We start from the raw sequence: 21,347 nt of genomic DNA, 5'->3' as shown, positions 1-21,347 counted from the left end.
AAAATGAAAACATGAATACTAGATCAAGTCTAAAACTCAACTTTCCCAGCTCTCCAGTTACCACATCTCCAAGTTTTGTACCTTCATAATCCTTTACTCTGTACTACAGCTTTCAGCTAACAAAAAATTGAGCGACATGTGGATAGTTTTATTTTTAATAAATATCTTTTATTATTAATGATTAGTCTCTCATAAAATCCACTGATTCAGGTGACTTGTACAGTTAATGTCTTGTCTTCTCACTGAATTAGGCTTCCAATTCAACATTTCACCTACTCCCAAGGAAATCAAAGGACATTAATGCATTTTAAAAAATAGTTAAAAAGAACTGCTTGCAACATCTCAGAATTTAAGAATATTTTCTATAGCCACTTACTCTTAGAAATACCATCAAGAGAAATGCATACCTGTATTAAAAACCTGTTTTGATGTCAGATAAACATGATGTTTCTATCTATAGATTTTAGTCTTTATATAATAAGTAAAAATTTCTAATTCTGAGAAAGGGTCAATTCCTAGGTAGTGATTATAGAAATAGGAAATAGCCTTTAAATAAGATGTACTGCTATCAAGGAGGACTTGGTAAAGCAAACCTCTGATGACTTTAAATTCCTCCCACATATTCACATTGCTTGGTTGTTCTGAGTGGTGTGCAGTGGTTCTGTTCTGCCCTCACCTTTGAATGTGGCATTCTAACACCTGACCTGCAAAACTATCTTTAGTGATTGATTCTGCATGCATATTCCTTCTTCTAAAACTTAAATACACTCTACTGTTGATAGTATTCTGTCCTTAAAACTTTGTTATTTCTAATAATTTAAATATCAATTTAGATAGATTAGCTTGACAATTTGCATCAAATTCTAAAAGGTATTTTGAATTTCATTAGAGTCTCAGGCAAGTCATTTTCCAGAAAGTTATCTTTAATGTCTATGCTAAATAAATAACATTTACACACATGACAAAACTATCACAGGTTCTTGTAAGAATCCAAGGTAAATGTACAGAGGCGCATCAATTACTTCAAAGTCTAAAACCAAGCATCTGCAGACAAGCAATCACTTTGATTAAAATCTTCCAAGTTTAATTACTCCTTCTTAAAAAATTTTAAATGCTATATTGGACAAAACAGATACAAATGTATTTGTGCAAATTAACTTTAAAAATATAGTATGGCTTAAAAGTTATCTGTTATTTCTGCAGCCTCATACTATATGAGCACACTTGAGTCATCTTCCTTCTGCATCGGCCATTATTCTTAGTTCAAGGGAACACTGTCACATCTAAAGGCAATATAAACCTAATTACATCCAAAAGGAACAAAGGATTAAAATGCTATTGAAGCAAATTAGTTTCTAGGGATTTTTAAAGACACTGAACATTAGTGGAATTTGAGAAGTAAGATCTGCAGGGCTTCTTTCTCCATGTGTCGAGATTCCTTGGAGAAACCTCATCTGACTTAAGAGTAACAAGAAATCAGCACAACTCATTCCATTCTATCACACGTTAAAAAATAAAATTCATACAATTTTAAAAAATTAACTTCTTATAAACCCAGTCAACAATTTCTTTAAAAAAGTAAAGTGTAACCTCTGCTTTAAGAGATCACAATAAAATTAAAGATAGCTTAAATATTGCCATAATTAAGAAAAACAAGAATTCAAGTTGCTTGCACAATGAAATTAAATTCATCACATAACAATCATCCTGAGCTACAAACACATCATATTACTTTCCAAGTCATATCACCAATTGATAATTTTATATACATTAATGACAAGTACAACATTTACCTATTACAAGTCTACAGGTTTACTTGTTGGTAGTAGTTGAACTTTTCCAATAGGATTTTTTGGAGAACCTTTATACCAGATCCTCTCTTTTTCTGATGGTTTTCTAAGGACCCTGCTGCTTACGCCAGGGGGAAAGACCTTATCATTACTTACAACAGATTTTACAATATCATGGTTTGTTAGATCATCCAAGGGAAACTTAATTTGGCTATTAGATATCACTTCTTGTTTGCAAACTCTGGTGGACCCAAGAGACGCATTCACAGAGTTTGGGTGCCTCTTCATTTGTAAGAACGATGTAGAAGTTACCTCCATGCTTGATTTAGAAATCGTATCAATATTTGACTGCTTGCAAGATGTAGACTTCTGTTCTTTAGGACCAGATCTGGTACATGGAAAGGAGGAATCTTTTGTCATACTTTCTACACAAGAGGGAAGAGCACTCTCACAGCTCACTGATTTAACCAGAGGAGAAGCAGTATCCCCAAGACCCGCTAATTTATGCCTTGGAGGTTGTCCACCATACTCCAACAAAGAATTGATTCTTCTCACTGACTGACGGACGGGTGTACGCTGAAACTTAAGAGGTGACTTAACTTTTGTCCTATTTGGTTCATTTAAAGAAAGCTTGTTAAACCACTGTATGTGGTCTGAAACCCTTCCATGCTCTGTCGTTTGTAAACATTCAGAAACCGTTTCATTTCGTGTTTCCACCAGTGACTGCTGTTTAATGATTCCCACAGGAGTAGGTTTTGACAGGTTTGCGCTACTGCACGTGCTCTGTTCTGAGGAAGAGGTGCTAGCCACAACCTCCCTAGAAGCTGTGTGTTTCAGTAAGTTCTCTTCAATCAAATTTTCATTCTCCTTTAATTTAGTATTGAGGGTATCCCTTGGGGACTCTTGTTTCCTTACATGTTCATCACTGGGCAACTCCTGCTTGCTTAAGTAATCTTTTGGTATATTCAAATGAGTATTGTTTTCTAGTTGTATCTTCATCTGAGTTGAGTAACATTTTATAGTGGCTTCTCTATCCGATTTTTGAGGCTGATGTAGTGAGAAGTCTCTTTCTGAAAAGCTATCTTCATCGTTACTGGTATGGTGTCCACTCGATTCTATCACAGTCAAGTTAGTTTTTAAGAGATTTTTCTCTGGGCTACCTTTGGTAGAAGATGTTTCATTTAATTTTACTTTCTCCACAGTAGCTAATGATGACTGCTTGTGATTTATCAATGCATGAAGATTACTTCCAGATTCAGAAAATGCTTTCTGAATCTTCACCACAGTCTCTGCGGTCAAGTCACTCTCATCACCGCTAATAGAGCTGCCAGTTGTGTTGTTACTGTGCTTGCTGTGTACATCAGGAGGGGTGAGCTCGTACGAGCTAACAGGGGACTTTTCAGCCATCATATCAGGCTCCAAAGAAGAGTTCTCCACCTCAAGAGTTCCATCTACCGGAGAAGCTTCATTTCCATCTACTTCTTGAAAATCTGAATTACTAGGTCCTATCCAAGACATCTGGTAATTTGTTCCACTTAGTTGCTCTGGAGTTAATAAGTTTTCCTCCGACTTACTGATCTTTTTTGAACCTAGAATAAAGCAGTTCAGTGTTTTTAAACTTATATTTGACTTACTTTTGAAATGTTATTCAAATACATGATAAATTAAATACTAAGCATTTAATTCCAATAAATTAGATTTGTATTAAAAATAATTTTTTATGATATATATGTATCTGTATGGCTGAGTCCCTTTGCAGCTCACCTGAAATTACCACAACATTGTTAACTGGCTATACTCCAATACAAAATAAAAAAGTTTAAAGTGTGGATAAAAAATGACAAGTCAATACAAAAAAATAATTTTTTAATGTATAAATATTAAACATTTTTGTATTTACATTGTAAAGATCCAATTGTTCATACAAACATACACTCCAATTCAAATATCTTCACTACTCAAACATGAATTTTAAATTTCTAGAACAGTAAAGTACTTAATACATTTTATCATTAAAAAAGCTAAAGGTTATATGTCAATTATCTCAATAAAATGGAAAGAAAACTAAAAAAAAAAAAAAATTAAAGTAGGTTTTTGGGGTAAAACTCTACCAATATCATGTAAACATACCTTTCTTTGTTAATCTTTCATCAGTATCTGGGCTAAAAAGCAGACCTGTTTTTACAGATTCAATCCTATTTTTTAAACTTTGTTGATTTGCAAGTCGTCGACCAACATTTTCAGATCTATTGACACCAGAACACTCATTCTGTACAGAAAAAAATTGAAAAAGTTTTGGTTAAGAAATAAACCTAGTTAATTCAAAATATTAAGACAAACTATCGTTTTGTAGTTATCAAAATCCTCTATATCTAATTTTAAAAGGTAGATATACATAATTTAGGAATAATTTTATAGCAAACAATATATTTGTAAGCATGCTGATGGAAATTATAAGCATTTGACTGGCTATTAGTGGATATATTATGATCTAAAATAAAAACAGCCTCACACATTAACTTAAAAAAAATTTTTTTGTGGTGATTCTGTGCCCAGGACTGTTCACAAGCGTGAAAGAAAACAAAAACAGAGCAAAATCTTACTTTCATGGAATTTACATTCTTGATGGGGAGATTTAGATCAGAATAAGATAGACAATAAATTATAATGTACAATATACAATACATAAGATGAAAAGTGCTAGAAGGAAAAGTAAAACAGGGTAAGAAGGATATGGAGTGGTGAAGGGTGGGGGTATAATGCTTTTGTGGCCAGGGGCGAGGTACAATTTTAAATACATTAATCTGAAGATGATTTGTGAGTAAAGAAAACATAGTGAGAGTCATGAACATACAAGGGGAATGAACATTCCAAGGAGAGGAAAATGCCTGCAGCCTCTAACATTTAAGCAAGGTCTGGCACATTCAAGAAATCACACAGAGGCAAAAGTGAATGACATCAGGTGAGCAGGGGAGGGTGGTGGGAGGAGAGCTCCAAGAGGGAGGCCAGGAACAGACCATGTGGGGCACTGCAAGTCAATGTAAGAACTTTGACTTTTTTTTTTTTTCCTGAGAGTGAAGCAGGGAGCCACTGGATGGTTCTGAAAAGAGGGGTGACATGACTTAACTCTGCTTTTTAGGGGATAATTTTGGCTCCAGTACTGCAGCAAAGTAGAATCAGGTAGTAGGAACTTATTGTAGTAATGTAAGTTTTAAATGACACAACTCAAAAAGTTAGAAATAAATTGCTGTAAAAAGTGATCAGTCTGGATAGACTCTGGAAGCAGAAGTTAGACAGGATTCCCTAATGGTTTAGATGGTATGTGTGAGACAAAGTGAGGGGTCCAGAATGTCTGCATGGTTTTTGATCTAAGTGCTTGGAAGAATAAGTTCCCATAACTGAGATGGTGAAGACTGCAGGTAGAAGCATGGGTTGGGGAGAGAGGGAGGAGTGGAGAAATAACAGCAGTGAAGAAATGAATCCCAGGAGCTCTATTAAGATGTCAGTACCTCCCAACTAGGAGGTCAACTAGGTTAAATGTTCAGCAGTCAAGTTGTTCAGGAGAGCAATTTGGGCTATAGATACAAATTAAGTCCTAAGCAAATACACGATACTTAGTTAGAGCTGATGATCACCTTGAGTGAATGGAGTGAGAAAAGAAATCCGAGGGCAAAGCTTTTTCGGTACTCCAATATAAAGGAATTAGAAAATTAACTGGCAAAGAAGGAAGAAAATCAAAGTGTCCTTGAAGCGAGGAAAGAAAATATGCCAAAGAAGAGCAAGTCATTGGCTGGGTTGGTTACATGTTGCTGATGGATTGAGTCTAATAAGGACTCATATTTGTTCACCTGTTTGAGCAGTGCTGAATTCATGAGTAATCTTGTGAGATCTACTTCAGTGAGAGTTTGGGATGAAAGCATCACTGGAATTGATTTCAGGAGGATAGAAAAGGAGGAACTGGAGGTAACAACTCAAGTGTAAATGCTTGGTATAAAGAAGAGAACAGGAGAGTAGATGGAGGAGAGACAGGGCTGAGAGGGTCTTTGAGGATCAAGTCTTCGGCTTGACGCTAATATAAGTAGCAGTGAAATGGTGACAGACACTTACTCCATCTTTGCTATTTTTCCCTAGATTAAACTTCAAACGAAGAGATCTTCGAACCTTTTCTTTACGGCTGATTTTAGGAGAGAAGCAGCCTGCTTTTCCTGATTCCACCCTAGAAAGAGTGAAATTATAAACATCAGTTTACAGCATGGGAACTAGAGGAATTCCGACAAAATAAAGTTTGAAAGCCCAGAGCAAATCACACTGTTATTAACTGAACAGAGTAATAATTATTTAGGTTTAAGATACCATATATGAACACATTGTATCTGCATAAAAAATGATCTTTCCTGTTGATCACAAGTTTGGTCACTTATAAACCAGAATCATTAGACTAGCTTTTTATATTAAGAGGAAATTTAAAAATTACCCACATCAACATAAAATAGGATTTTAAACAGGCAAAATGGACTCAAATTACGAATGTTTCTCTGGAGGATAGGCCCTAGATTAACAAGACTATAAAGGCAAAGGGGATTTAAAAAAATTATTACTCAAATATGATTCTCAATAGAAAGACAAAATATTTTTTTAAGTATATATATCAAATTTTACCCAACCTGGATAACTTACCTGCAAACTTTTTTGCTTGCAAGCCTTTTACTTCGCCTTAGCACATTTGTACTGATCAAATGGCTTCCACTGATGGCAACAGGAGAGAATGAACTCTGAGATGACCCTTCCGGGCTTGTATCACAGTGAACTATAAAAATGACCACATGTCATAGACCATACATACTTATTTTCTTTTCAAAGTATAAAATATTAACAGCAATTAGATTTAAAGTCTTAATTTCCACCCCTAAACAACAACAAAATCACATAATTTCTGGTTAGAATCTTCAAGGGTCAAATTACCCGTTAATTAAAAAAGAAAAAAAAGTATCAATTTCTTTTTAGTTGCCAATTAAAGGTCAGATTAAACATTATTTTTATATTAGAGTTTTACTTTAAACTCAATACTTACTTACAAGGGACAGGTGGGCACTGTTGCAGTTTAGAGAAATAAGCTTTTGAGACAGACTTTGAGTTTGTCCACCACTTACTAAATGGCTTTAGGCTCTAAATTTGGATTTTTATGGTGAATATAAGTATTGCTATAATGTATATAAGATGTCTAGCACAGAACCTGGTGCATAAGATTAATTAATGCCATTATCAAAAATGAACTACTGAAAAATAATTTAGTGTCTGAGTATGCCATATGCACCTGCTAGCCAACCTGCTGTCTACCTGACTCTAGAGTGTAATTTGTCCAACATTTTTGACAAAAACTGATGACCCATAACACACATCTAACCACATGGTTACTGCCATGTTTTATGCTAACAACTGGAGGTTACAACAGCTCATTTTGATAAAGCTATCTAACACTATATCATGAAACCAACTATAATGAAAAAAATTTGGGGAAAAGTATTATGAGTTATGAGCAAAGGCTCCATATACATTTGACTTGTATTTGAATATTGCTCAGGATATACTCAGTGAACACGAACCCTCTCAACTTCCCACTGGTATTGATGAAGAATTTACACAGGTGCCCAGAGTTTTCCATTACAGTGACTTTTTGGGTGTATTTGCCTTAACAACAACAACAAAAAAAGCTTGGAGGCAATATGATATATCAAATGTGAGTCAGGTAGCTTATTCTAGGGTCAGGAGCTTGGAGAGAAGGAGGTTTGTTTCCTGGGGAAGATACTGTATTGCTAATAAACAAAGGCAAGAAGAACTCTGATGCAAATCTGCCATTTGGAAATAGTCCTCCAAAGTGGAGGACTCTCTGAACATTAAAAATATATTAATTTAAAGTCTGTATCTCCAGCCTGTAAATACTGGAAGAACGACAGACATAGCTTCAGAGTTCTTATCATTACACTTTAATGAACCATAGAGACCCTGAAGGACTACAGAGAACAAGTTGCTAGTCTGTTCATCTTTTAAAATAAAACAGACAAGTAAAATGTAAAGCTTTTGGATAACAGAAACAAAACAGAGGCTTTTGGGAAGAAGACCTCTTAATCCAGCTAACAAATTCAAGGTAGAACTCTTAACATTGTCTGAAAACAAAGAAAATCTAAAAAATATGAGACCACTCACATTTTGACTAAATGTGAGACAAATATGAGATGGAAGACTCTGGGCTTAGAGCTTCATTTCATTTTGGGTTGATCATAGTTTAATATGAGCCAACTTGTATTCTACACATACATGTCAAAGGAGCCAAGCCAATCCAAGATCACACTAACAAAAACCTGGCATTCAAATTAGTGTGATTTTATTTTTCTCTGGAGGCTCTGGTTGGCCACATTGGGAACTTGCAGTTCATTAAGAATAAAATGACTGGCTGGTAAAGGGATGTGGAAACAATGGTGTTAAAGCTTTTAAGGCTTTTTATAAAAGCTACTTGAGTATAAAACTAAAATACTACCCACCTCCCCAACTAACCCACAATGATTACATTAATGGTAACACTCCCACTCTGAATTCAGAGACACTCAAATGCTGGTGACCTCAATTCAAAAGAAGGCAGCAATCTAGTCACAGTCATAGATCCAGAATTAACTAAGGTAGAATTCAGGATATTCAATCAGGTAAAACCTGAGTACCAGTACTATTCCTATTCACAGTGACCCATAGCTTTCAACAGGCAAGGCAGTAAAACACACACACATACACACACACATACACATTAATTATACTGAACCACACTGTCTATTTTAAAAGTATGGGGACTTTACAAAATCCAGAGATTTGATAAAACAGAGAATAAAATCTGCCTCCTAAAGGAATTATTATGAAATAGCACTTTGCCCAAAATAAGCACTCGTGTTAACGTTTATAATCCAGTTATACAAATTCTACTTGTTACCTGATATTGGTGTAGAACTGCTGCTGAAGAGATTAGTTGGCAACAACTCAAAGTTAAAATTGTGCTTGATGGACTTCCTTTTCTTACTTGAGAAACCATGAGAATCTACCGGCAGTTTACGCTTAGCATTTGGTGTAAGAATTGCTGGTGAAACAGATAGCTGGGCTGAAAAAAAAAAATTTGTTTTTTCTCCCAGAGTTGATAAAATACAAACACTTCATTTAATTTCTTCTTATAAAGCTATTACTTAAAACTAACCAAAACTGGGGGGATGTTTACATTAGCATTATCAAAAATACATTAAAAACTAAATTAACACTATGCAACTACTTAAAAAGTCAAGTTGTAAAGAGGCAAGATTCTTAGTAACAGGTGAAACAAAAACTAATCTAAATACTTTTGCTTTTCATAATAACTATTAACCAATTAATGTCTTCAATCTGGAAAATGAAACGATCAAATTTTCTATTACCAGGTTAAATAATTTTAGCCACAAGCAAATCAAAATAAAAAACTGGAACAAACACTAATAATTTTCTGGTTCTAAAATAAAAATGAGATTGAGTTTTTCAGTCTCACATGTTCTGTAGCATCCAACTTGCAAATGGAAGAATATGACTTAGAAGATCACAGATATAACAACAGACTAAAATATTGTATATGTATGGCTGAGTCCCTTAGCTGTTCACCTGAAACTATCTCAACATTGGTAATTGGCTATACCCCAATACAAAATTAAAAGTTCAAAAGAAAAAGAAAATTAAAAAAAAAACACACAACACAGACTAAAATAAATTCTTACCTACAATATTAGGTTCAACATACCCAATGTAATTATATATAATCACATATATATCCAATGTCATAATACAGTATTATAATATCTCCACCAAAAATTACACTTGGAATTGATTAAACAAAATAAATCAGGTAATTATTATCACAATTAATTTCTATATAATATACATGAAAGTGTGAAACTGTTAGTTGTTCAGTCATGTTTGACTCTTTGTGACCCCATGGACTGTGGTCCACCAGGCTCCTCTGTCCATGGGATTCTCCAGGCAAGAATACTGGAGTCAGGTGCCATTCCCTTCTCCAGGGGGTCTACCAGACCCAGGGATAGAACCTAGTCTCCCACAATGCAGGCAGATTCTTTACGCTCTGAGCCAACAGGGAAGCCCATAATGTATATACATAAATGTCTAATTAAATAAAAATATATAATACCTACCAATTCCTTCCTGTTGAGGTGTAACAGAAGGTGTCCTGTTAGATTTAAATTTATTTAATGCTCCACTAACAAAATCTGAAATGCAAGGCATACATAATATAATCCATTATAACAACATTTACCTCTCTTTCATCAATAACTCATAAATAGGAAAACATTAAATACGGAATGAATTGTAAAACAAGTAACTACAATGTATAAAATGAGTACAATGCATAAAAGAGTAGAAAAGAGGGTATCATTACCTTTTGAGGAAGGGAAGAAAAGGCTCCAAGAGAGAAAGCTTGGAAAGGGAAATAAAACCTTGTAGGTGCTGATCAGGTAGAAGGTAGAATTCGGGCTAGGTGACTAGCATACTCAAAGGCATGTATGAAAAAAAAGAATGTATGTATACCAGAAGCCAGGAGTTTGATACAGCTAGAGCAACTAGTGAACAGTGGATATGGTTAAGAGATAAGTCTTGTGTGTTAGGAAAACAAGGCTGTATATAATTTTGAAGAATCTGAACTTTTCCAAAGGGAAAAAGGAACAAAACCATCATTTCTGTGCTTTGATAACATATGATAGATTAGTTGGGGGTAGGGTGTATGTGTGTGTGTGTGTAAGCCTCCTTGGAGATAGGCAAACTAGCTAAAGGTTCTTCTAAGTATGTTATTCAGTCATTCAACAAATATATATTTTGTACCTATTATGTGTCAGACACAAAGAAGATACAACAGTAGCCAAAATGTGAGACAGTGACCTTTATGAAACTTTCTATTGGAGGAAGCAAACATTAAATATAACAAGCAAATAAATACCTATCGAAAAATGGGTAAACAGCATGAAGTACAAATATTAACAACAGATTTAAATCATGGAGTTAGAGAAGGTATCCTTGAGGAAGTGGTATTTAAGGCGAGACCTGAGGGAAGAATGGGAATTAGCCAGGCAAGAGATGAGGCTCTGAACTAGGTAGGTCCTGTAGAAACAGAGGCAGTAATAAACGTATTTACAAGATCAGAGTGATAAGACTTGGTAGACAGTAGGATATGGGAATGAGAAAAGATCAGATAAGAACACGTAGAATTCTAATTTCGATGACTAAGGACAAGCCAGGACAGATTGGAATGACATGACATACTCAAAATATTTAAAGATAAAAACTGTCAGCTGTAAGATTAGAAGAAGAAATAGTTTCCCAGACAAACAGAAGCTGAGGGAGTTCATTGGTGCTAGACTGGCCTTACAAAAATGTTGAAAGGAACTCTTCTACCAGAAACAAAAGGCAAAAGTAAACAAAGCTTTGAGTAAGAAGATAAACAGAATCAGAAAATTGCAACTCTGTATCAGATTAAGTTGTCAAACAATTCTATATTAAAGGTTAAAGGGAAAAAAAGCAGTAAAACTGCAGCAACTTGAATTTGGTAGTGAACACACAACATAAAGACATAATTTGAGACAACAAAAACACAAAAGAGGAAGAGGAAAAGGATGAAACTCATATAAGCAAGTGAAGGTAGTAAGATGCTATTGGCAGAAAAAGGACTATTTCATCTACAAGGCAATTTATACCAACTTTACAGTAACCACAAAATATAAATCTAGAGCAGAGACACAAAACATGAAAGAGAAAACAGAAAAACACCACAGAACAAAATGGAAGACAGAAACACAGAGAAAACAATGGACAAATAGAACAACCAGAAAACAGTTTTAGTTTAGGCAGTACTAAGTTTTCATCTGTTAATAATCATCCTAAATGTGAAAGTGTTAGTCAGTCAGGTCTGACTTTGCTACCCCGTGGACTGTAGCCTGCCAGGCTCCTCTGTCCAAGGAATTCTTCAGGCCAGAATACTGGAGTGGGTTGCCATTCCCTTCTCCAGGGATCTTCCTAACCCAGGGATCAAACCCAGGTCTCCTGTACTGCAGGCAGATTATTTACCATCTGAGTCACCAGGGAAGTCCAAGACTACCGTCATTTTAGTTCAGTCGCTCAGTTGTGTCCGACTCTTTGCAACCCCACAAATCACAGCACTCCAGGCCTCCCTGTCCAACACCAACTCCCGGAATTCATTCAGACTCATGTCCATCGAGTCAGTGATGCCATCCAGCCATCTCATTCTCTGTCATCCCCTTCTCCTCCTGCCCCCAATCCCTCCCAGCATCAGAGTCTTTCCCTTCTCCAGGGGATTTTTCCAACCCAGGGATTGAACCCAAGTCTTCTGCCTTGCAGGCAGATTCTTTACCGTCTGAGCCACAATGTACATGGATTGAATTCACTGATCGAAAGATACAGAGTGGCTGGATGGATTAAAAAACAAAACCCAACTATACACTGCCTCCAGGAGACTTAGCTCTAAAGAAAGATACAAGCTCAAAGTGAAGCGATGAAAGGTGATACTCCAAGCAAATGGCAGCCAAAATAAAGTGGGTAAATGTAGGTGTATGTACGTGCTCAGTTGCTATGCCGTGTCCATCTCTTTGCGACCCCAATGGACTGTAGCCCACCAGGCTCTTCTATCCATGGGATATCCCAGACTAGAATACTGGAGTGGGTTGCCATTTCCTTCTCTGGGGAATCTTCCCGATCCAGGGTTCAAACCCACGTCTCCTATATTAGCAGGCAGATTCTTTACCACAGAAATAAACCCATACATATATGGAAAATTAACTTATGACAAAGGAATATAATGGAGAGAGAATAGTCTTTTCAATAAATGGTGTTGGGAAAACTGGACAGTCACATGCAAAAGAAGGAAATTAAACCACCGTCTTACATTTCAGACAAAAATCATCAATCAAAATGGATTAAAGGCCTGAATGTAAGACCTGAAATCATAAAACTCCTAGAAGAAAACATAGGCAACAGCCTATGTGACATTAGTTTTATTAAAGGACAACCTACTAAAAGGGAGAAGATATCTGCAAATCACATATCTGGTAAGTGGTTAATATCCAAAATATATAAAGAACTGATATAATTCAACAACAACAACCAAAAAAAAAAACAAACAACCCAGTCAAAAAATAGGCAGAGGAACTGAATAGCCATTTTTCTAAAGACACACACATGGCCAACAGGCATATGAAAAGATGTCCAAAATTATTAACTATTAGGGAAATGCAAATCAAAACCACGAGATACCTACCTTACAACTGTTAAAATGGTTATTATCAAAAAGGCAAGAAATAACAAGTGTTGGAGAGGCTATAGAGAAAAGGGAACCCCCATATACTGCTGGTGGGAATGTAAATCGGTGCAGCCACTATGGAAACATTATGGAGATGCCTCAAAAAATTAAGAATGGGAGAAGGAAATGGCAACCCACTCCAGTGTTCTTGCCTGGAGAATCCCAGGGACGGGGGAGCCTGGTAGGCTTCTGTCTATGGGGTCACAGAGAATCGGACACGACTGAAGTGACTTAGCAGCAGCAGTATTCATTATACATGTACATACGACATCTTTATTATTCATCCACTGACAGATACTTAATTTATTTCCTTATCTTGGCTATTGAAAATAATTCTGCGATGAACATAAGGGTGCATACGTCTGCTCAAATTCGTGTTTTCATATCCTTTGCATAAATACCTTGATATGGGATGGATCATAAGTATTTTGTTACAGAACAAAGAAGGTACTAGGAAAATCTACAAAGAAGGCACAAGGAAAATCTACAAAGAAGGCAAGAAGAAACAGAAGGTGGGAATACCATACAAGCCAAAAGATTCAAAAAAGCAATGGGTTATTTTTTTTATGTTGAAACACATTTCAGGCAAAAGCAAATTGCCACACCTCCACATGCGGGACTACCATGACCACTCACCTCCTACACTCTGTCTTCGTTTTCTCTTATAGTCACCAGGAGTTTCAGAATCGCCTTCTTCAAAGCCTTCTAGCGATGGAGTAGCACAGAGACCATCAATACCCAACATAGCTGGGATCTTTTCTAGGATAAAATCTGGAACATGTCCTAAATGAAAATGCTCACAATCAAGATTTTTCCTCCAGCCCGCCTCAAAATGTTTAAATAGTACATAACCACTTCCTAATAGCTGTCTTGGTAGCTCACTTAGAAAAAGCTGGGATCTCCCTCATTTATAAACAAATTCCATTACTTAAGAATGCAACTATATCTTACCAATATCTGATGCATAATCAATAAAAGTTTGTACTATTGCAGCCTGTAATCGTAGCTTTTTTTCTGTGTTAGCAGACATCTTTTCATGTCCTTCACTTGTCTGAAGAAGATTTGGTGCAAATATTACAGCAAGATTGCTGCTATCCATCTTATTTTCACTGGACCTTAAATGAAAAAAAGTTTTATAAGATGGAGTCAAAGATAAAAATACAGAGTTAAAATAACACTGAGCACATTCTGAAGACCTCTCACTTTACCAGTTAAACACAAACCAAGATACAGTCACCCCATCTACATGACTGATAAGACAGAATCAGAAATACACAGCCTCCGTGTGCTTAAATATATGTCATGAAAACACTGCTACCCCTAAAGTCCACACTTTTTTTTTTCCCACACAAATTGAACACATTTCTTTGATTTTCACACACAGAAAATTCAAAGTACTGAAGGCAGTAAGTATGTCTAGAACAAATAGGCTCAATGACAGCCAGGAGAAGGGACAAATTGAAAAGCAAACCACAAATATTTTAAAAACATAGTAATCATTAGAAGCCATTTTCAGAATCCTATAACACTAATAAGCCATTAAGGCATTCACAATGGCAACTCCAAGACAGCAAGGAAATATTACATATTTTTCATTATACAGGATATACTTCTTATAGTAAGGAAAAATATAATATTTTAAGAAAAATTTCTATTCCAAATGAAATTTATTATCATAAGGGTAAATCTATCTAGTTGAGAAATTAAACTGTCATCTCCCAAAAACTTTTATTTACTACTTACCGAAGAGAAACTTTCCTAAGAAAGTTAAAGAAGTATCTTAATATATCAATTGTGTGGTCAGCCATAAGACAGGAGAGCAACAATGTAGCTTTATTCTTCTCCTCTGTTTTTAATTGTTGAGCTTTGAAAAGTGCTTCATGCAAATCAGCTGGGAGAATGGGCTCTGGCAATTCCCTAAAAAACTGCTTAAGAACTCCCGCGGTATCACAAGGAGGTGCAGAAGACAGGCATCTTTCACCATGATCGAGTTTATTCTAAAATAAATATAATCATTTTGAGCACTCTGGGGTTTGAGGGTTTAACACAAATAAAGTATCCTTCCTTATACTCTAAAGAGCTTTCTTTAATGAATTTCTCTTAACTCTCGTTTTAGTATACAACACAGAGTTGGACACGACTGAAGTGACTTAGCAGCAGCAGCAGTACTTTTTAGAAGGCTAAAAACAAAATTTTATATGAACTTTCATTTCCTATCGTACACAGGGACAAGGACCATGAGTTTGAAAGTACTCTGTAAATTTTTAAAGCATTATATACATAGCTTGATTGTGAAAATCATTTCACAACATATATGTATATCAAAACATCAGGTTGTATGCTTTAAATATATTTGTCAATTATATCTCAATTTTTAAAAAATCATTATATAAACGATACACACTTTGGAAAAAGGTTCTTCTGTCATGAAAAAAAGCTGTTTGCAAACAATTTCTGTCAATAATTCATGTAATAATTCTAAATATTTCAATCCTAAAAACCAAATCAAAGAGTGGTACAAATATAGTTCAAGCATATGCTTACCTTTAGTGCTTTTAGACGAATAACAGATCCTGATTTCCTAAAAAGCCCTTCTGTATGAACATGCTCTTCTAAAGACGTGCAAGCATCAACAAGAAAACTGAAAGACAGAACTCTTTTCAGGTGGCAAGATGCACAAATCCTCTGCAATCACTCATCCCCATTACTCCATCAAAGTCACTAGTGGCCTCTGCCTTGCCAAATCCAGAGTCAAGTCACTGTCTTTATCTTGCTTGATACTTAACTACTCCTGATGATCTTGAAAATACTCTTTTTCACTACACTTATTTCCTGCTGTCTGCCTGACTGCTCCTTGTCAAACTTCTTTTCTGGTTCTTCTTTTTCTACCAGACTTTTCCATCCTAAGATCACCCAGGACTCCAAGGCCTTCTCCTTTTCTTTACCTATTCTCTTTCCACAGGTGATCTTGCACAACACTCACAGCTTATAAAACCTAGCATCTGCACATTTGCCCCAAAATAAGTGAAGGTTTTTTCCCTCATCAATATTACCTCTCAGAAAGTTGGATAAATTGATCCCAGTCCTTACAACCCTTCTCATATTTTTAGAGGTGTGTGCTTAATTTCTTTATACTGAATAATTTTTAACAATCAATATTGGCTTTATATGCTTAGTTAACAGCTGGTAACACAAATTTGAATGGATGTCAGCTGCAAGAAAATGAAGGCATTCCACTGATGCAGAGTGGCTGAATGTTGCAGAGTTACTGACAGAAAAGTTTTCTTTTAAAAAAAGCAGGCAAACAAATTAGAACAAAGATTTATTCATTATTACTAGGGACATGGGGCTTTGCAGGTGGCACTAGTGGTAAGGATCCCGCCTGCCAGTGCAGGAAACATAAGAGAGGTGGGTTTGATCCATGGGTTGGGAAGATGCCCGAGAGGAGGGCATGGCCACACACTCCAGTATTCCTGCTGGTATAATCCCATGGGCAGAGGAGCCTGGCAGGCTACAGTCCATGGGATCACAAAGAGTCAACTTAGCATGCACACACACACTAGGGTTACAACTGCAATTCTAAATGTTGAATATCATCATAAAAAAGCCTTTCATAGGCCATCTAAAAGGCAAAACACCAAATGGTTACCTCATGAAGACTGTGAATCTACAGTGTGAGTGAGGGAAAATTGTCCTAAGGCAAGGTGTTCAAGAACTTTTAGAGAATGCATCAACTAAAAACTTAGGTTACTGGACAATAGTAGCCAGAATGAACCCTATTTTGGATAGAGGAGAACTGAATTAGTAAGAGCTAAGGTGCTAAAACTGAAACTCCAATACTTTGGTCACCTCATGCGACGAGTTGACTCACTAGAAAAGACTCTGATGCTGGGAGGGATTGGGGGCGGGAGGAGACGGGGACGACAGAGAATGAGATGGCTGGATGGCATCACCAGCTCGATGGACATGAGTTTGAGTGAACTCCGGGAGTTGGTGATGGACAGGGAGGCCTGGCGTGCTGTGATTCATGGGGTCGCAAAGAGTTGGACATGACTGAGTGACTGAACTGACTGAACTGAAGGTAGTTTGTTTATATTATGCACTTTTAAACTATTTTCTTAAGATGTAAACTTCCCTAGTAATTTCTGATGCTAAAAAGGTTATTTACAAAGAGTGATATAAAAAAGTTCAGGGGTTACATAATTTATATTCACAAATACCTCAAAAGCTTAAATATTCTTTTATCCATCATTTCTAAAACAAAAAATAATGAAAATTATAACTGAATTGGTAGTATATCCCTGAGTATAATCAGAACAGCAGTGAAAAGACTGATAGAGAACCAAAAATTCTTGTTGCTAATATTTATTCATTACTGAACCTTAAAATTAAACCCTGAAAATGAATACAAATTAAAAAGTTAAAATATGCAAAATTTTAAAAAGACAACTTTTAATCTGAGTAAATGTTGAGAAATAAAATCATTTGCTAGTTCCAACTAATTGTTTGCATCAATTAACTATTTATTTTCATACATTCAAATAGTAGTTTGAAATATTTCCTCTTCATTTCAAACTTTGCTCACCTTGGAATATGTCCATATTCTGGTACAACGGACTGGGGCAATGCATTTAATGGTACTCCAAATATTTTACCCTAGAATTACAAATTCAGTTACTCTAACACAAATATTAGGCTCAATGTAAGCTTTCTTAAATACTAGGTAAATTAAAAATTACAAAAAATAAAATAAGATAGCAGAAATAAACTATTAGTCAAGACATAGAAAACAATTACATCAAGTGCATTTGTTAAAAAGTAACTACTGTATACTAAGATACTAGGTGCTGGGAGTACAAAAACAATCACTTTGCCCTTAAGCAAGGAAGCAAATTCCCTCAGTTTCCAATCCCATAATGGATCCATTTAGTGTTCAGTCAGGAAATTCTTACACAGAATTTGGCCCAACATACTAACATTTCTGGAAAATACTACAAGCTCCTTCAGTCAACTACATATAAATACTAACCTTAAACTTTCTATTGGTCACCTTATAAATATTTAATAACTTGAACAGAAGGCCAAATCGACTGATCTGACCCAGGGATTGAACCCACACATCTCTAGTATCTCCTGCATTGGCAGGCAGAGTCTTTACACTGGACCACCTGGGAACCCTTTCCACATTACTGGAGAGTACTAAGCAAGCTGCTCTGAATATCGAAGGAAAGGATTTTGTAAACAATTTAAATTTTATTTCACCCTTTGAAAACCATTTTTAAGAAGTCATAATAGAATGTATTACATTCAAATGTTAATATATTTGTTAATATATTTGATCCCAAGAGTATATCCACGTTGATTGAGTGTACATACCCCTGAATAAAAAATCTACCACTATCTTTGGGCATATATTCAAACTTCAAAAATGAGTCACTGTTTAAGAAGGCCGTAGCAATACCTTGGACTTGAATTTATTTTTAATTCAAGCCTGTCCATGTCTGCTTATATAAAATTAGATTAAGTGGGCATACCTAATCACATATATGTTAATTTACTTTAGATACATCTGCTCTCCCTGAATGCTCTTGAAGCACTTAACATTTTAAAAGCATATTATTAACATTTAACTTTTATTCACAATAATAAATCATTCAGGGAATTTCCTGGCAGTCCAGTGGTTAGGACCCACTGCTTTGAGTCGGGGTTCCATCCCTGGTGGAGGGAACTAAAGTTCTGCAAGCTGCATGACATGGCAAAATCATTCACATTCTTAATGATCTGACAAAATCTTACCAGTCCTTTTTCAAGCATCTGGTTCAATTTAATTGATGAATATAGAAAAGAGCAACGGAGTTCCATAAAAACATCTACTTCTGCTTCACTGACTATGCTAAAGCCTTTGACTGTGTGGATAACAACAAAATGGAAAATTCTTAAAGAGCTGGGAGTACCAGACCACCTTACCTGTCTCCCGAGAAACCTGTATCGGGTCAAGAAGCAATAGTTAGAACCACACATGGAAAAACTAACTAGGTTCAAAATTGGGAAGCGAGTATGACAAGGCAGTATGTTGTCATCTGCTTATTTAACTTCTTTGCAGAGTACATCATGTGAAATCCCGGGCTGGATGAATCACAAGATGGAATCAAGACTGCTGGGAGAAATATCAACAACCTCAGATATGCAGATGATACTACTCTAACGCTGAAGCTGAAGCTCCAATACTTCAGACACCTGATACGAAGAGCCGATTCACCGGAAAAGACCCTGATGCTGGGAAAGACTGAGGGCAGGAGGAGAAGAGGGTGACAGAGAATGAGATGGTGGAACAGCATTATGGATTCAATGGACATGAGTTTGAGCACATTCCAGGACATAGTCAAGGACAGGGAGGACTTCAGTGCTGCAGTCCATGGAGTCAGAAAGAGTTGGACATGACTTAGCGACGGAACAAAAGTAAAAGGGACCGAGCAGAAAAGAGGAACAGAGATCTGAACCCTGGGGAAGATCCACACTTAAGGAATAGAAGAAAAAGAGAGCCGATGAAGGAGATGGGAGAGGGGTGGGCGACTGAACAGAAACAACAACCACTCTGATGGCACAAAGTGAAGAACTAAAGAGCCTCTTGATGGGTGTGAAAAGAGGAGAGGGAACAAGCTGGCTTGAAACTCAACTTTTAAAAACCGAAGATCACGGCATTCCTCATTTTTAATTGTCACAACTGGGACACGCTATTGGCCACTCGTGCGTAGAAGCCAATGCTGCTAAAGATCCTATGATGTACACGACAGCTAACCCCTAGGCCCCTCAAAGAATTATCTAGTTCAAAATATCAATGTTGCTGCGGTTAACACAATTAAACATATTCTCTTTTGGATCCATACAGAATGAACATTTTATCATGACCTGGTAATAAGCGATGGTACAGAATGCGCCCCCCGCCCCCTTTTAAAATCTATACCTCTTTCCCCAGAACTTACCACTATTTCCGTGGTTGCTGTTTCCTGTCGCCTGCGATCGCACTGCGCACGGCCACCCTTGACCTTAATTCCATAGGCAGCCCGAAGCTGCTGTACAACCGCCAAACGCACCAGCCTCTGATCCCACATCCCGGACATGTTGCTCACTCTCCGAGGTGCGATCTGAATGCTGACCCTCTTTCGCCACCAAGACTTCCAGTTTCCAAACACTCTCAGTTTTGAGCTCAGCTCCTCTGCCTTCCGGCCACGTCTGACACTCTTCCGGCCCCGGGCCCCAGCCACTTCCACGGCTTTTTCCTCGATCCTCTATACACTTTCACCGACCCTTCTCCTAGCCCTGTGCCCCCCCTCACCTTTCCTTCCCTTTTACTGGCCTTCTTTCTTGTCACTTAATCCTTTCATTTACTTACACAGATTTCCCTTCTTTCTCTCAGTCCCTTGCAGCACGCCTGTCACCAGCTTCTCACCACTTCCAGCCACTCTCTTCCAAACCTCCCTTTGTCCTCGTCTCTCTCCGAACAGTAAAGACCACCCTTCTTCTCCCGCTCCTGACCCCAGCAGGCTCAGCGGAGCGTCTGTCCCTGTGGCCCCACGCCCCCCACCCTAGCCCAGCCACCGGACCCGCCGGCTGCTCAGGGGCCTCTCCCAGTCCCGGTCCCCGCCCGGGCTGGTGGCCGCCGTCTCCGCGTTTCACAGGCTGCTCCTTCCCGCCCCCATCAGCCGGCCGGCGGCCCGGGCCAGCACATCCCGGTGCGCTTACTGAAGTCCAGCGACCCTCTTCATTCCTCCGCCCCCACCGCCGCTGCAGGCTCCGGAGGCGCCGCGGCCGGCGCACCCTCGGTTGCAGCCCAGGCTCAAATGGCAGCGCCAAACAGCGCTCCGCACTCTGATTGGCCCGCTCCGCTTTTCAAAATCAGGCCCCCGCAGGGTGGCCAGGAGCCGCCTGTCCGGGGCGTTACCGGCTTACCGGCCGCGGGCGGGTGGCGTGGCTGGGCACGAAGGTGTGCAGGGCAAAACTAAGAAGCACGGAGAGGAAAATGAGTTCCACTTGCTCCTTCTTAGCCGTAATTTACAGGGAAATACTGTCTATTGTGTATTTTAAAACACCTGGCCTGAACCTGAGATAACATATTTGGGGAAATGTAGTAGACACCTCATTGTCTCCCCCCCTTTTTTTTTTTAAGGTCTCGG

At 37.5% G+C, this 21,347-nt stretch overlaps 1 protein-coding gene across 2 annotated transcripts; it reads right to left on the bottom strand.

Annotated features, from left to right (window-relative positions):
• Window positions 1–190: 190 nt before the first annotated feature.
• ARHGAP11A (Rho GTPase activating protein 11A) lies at window positions 191–21,014 on the bottom strand. Of its 2 annotated transcripts, XM_055436752.2 has the most exons (12): window positions 20,157–21,014; window positions 17,759–17,829; window positions 15,718–15,814; window positions 14,917–15,170; window positions 14,125–14,288; window positions 13,810–13,956; window positions 10,001–10,075; window positions 8,767–8,931; window positions 6,468–6,597; window positions 5,898–6,006; window positions 3,921–4,059; window positions 191–3,379 (listed from the first exon to the last, which is right to left on the bottom strand). In XM_055436752.2, exons 1-12 carry the CDS (start codon window positions 20,292–20,294, stop codon window positions 1,797–1,799), a joined length of 3,072 nt encoding a protein of 1,023 aa, XP_055292727.2. In that variant the 5' UTR covers window positions 20,295–21,014; the 3' UTR covers window positions 191–1,796. The 2 variants fall into 2 exon arrangements, with proteins under 2 accessions (XP_055292727.2, XP_055292728.2); XM_055436753.2 differs by lacking the exon at window positions 10,001–10,075.
• Window positions 21,015–21,347: the final 333 nt, after the last annotated feature.

Source organism: Moschus berezovskii, chromosome 9, assembly GCF_049115385.1.
Source record: "Moschus berezovskii isolate FMDL1 chromosome 9, NW_MosBer_1.0, whole genome shotgun sequence".
Taxonomy (NCBI): domain Eukaryota; kingdom Metazoa; phylum Chordata; class Mammalia; order Artiodactyla; family Moschidae; genus Moschus; species Moschus berezovskii.
Note: the sequence above shows the minus strand (reverse complement) of the source record. Positions and strands in the feature narration are given on the sequence as shown.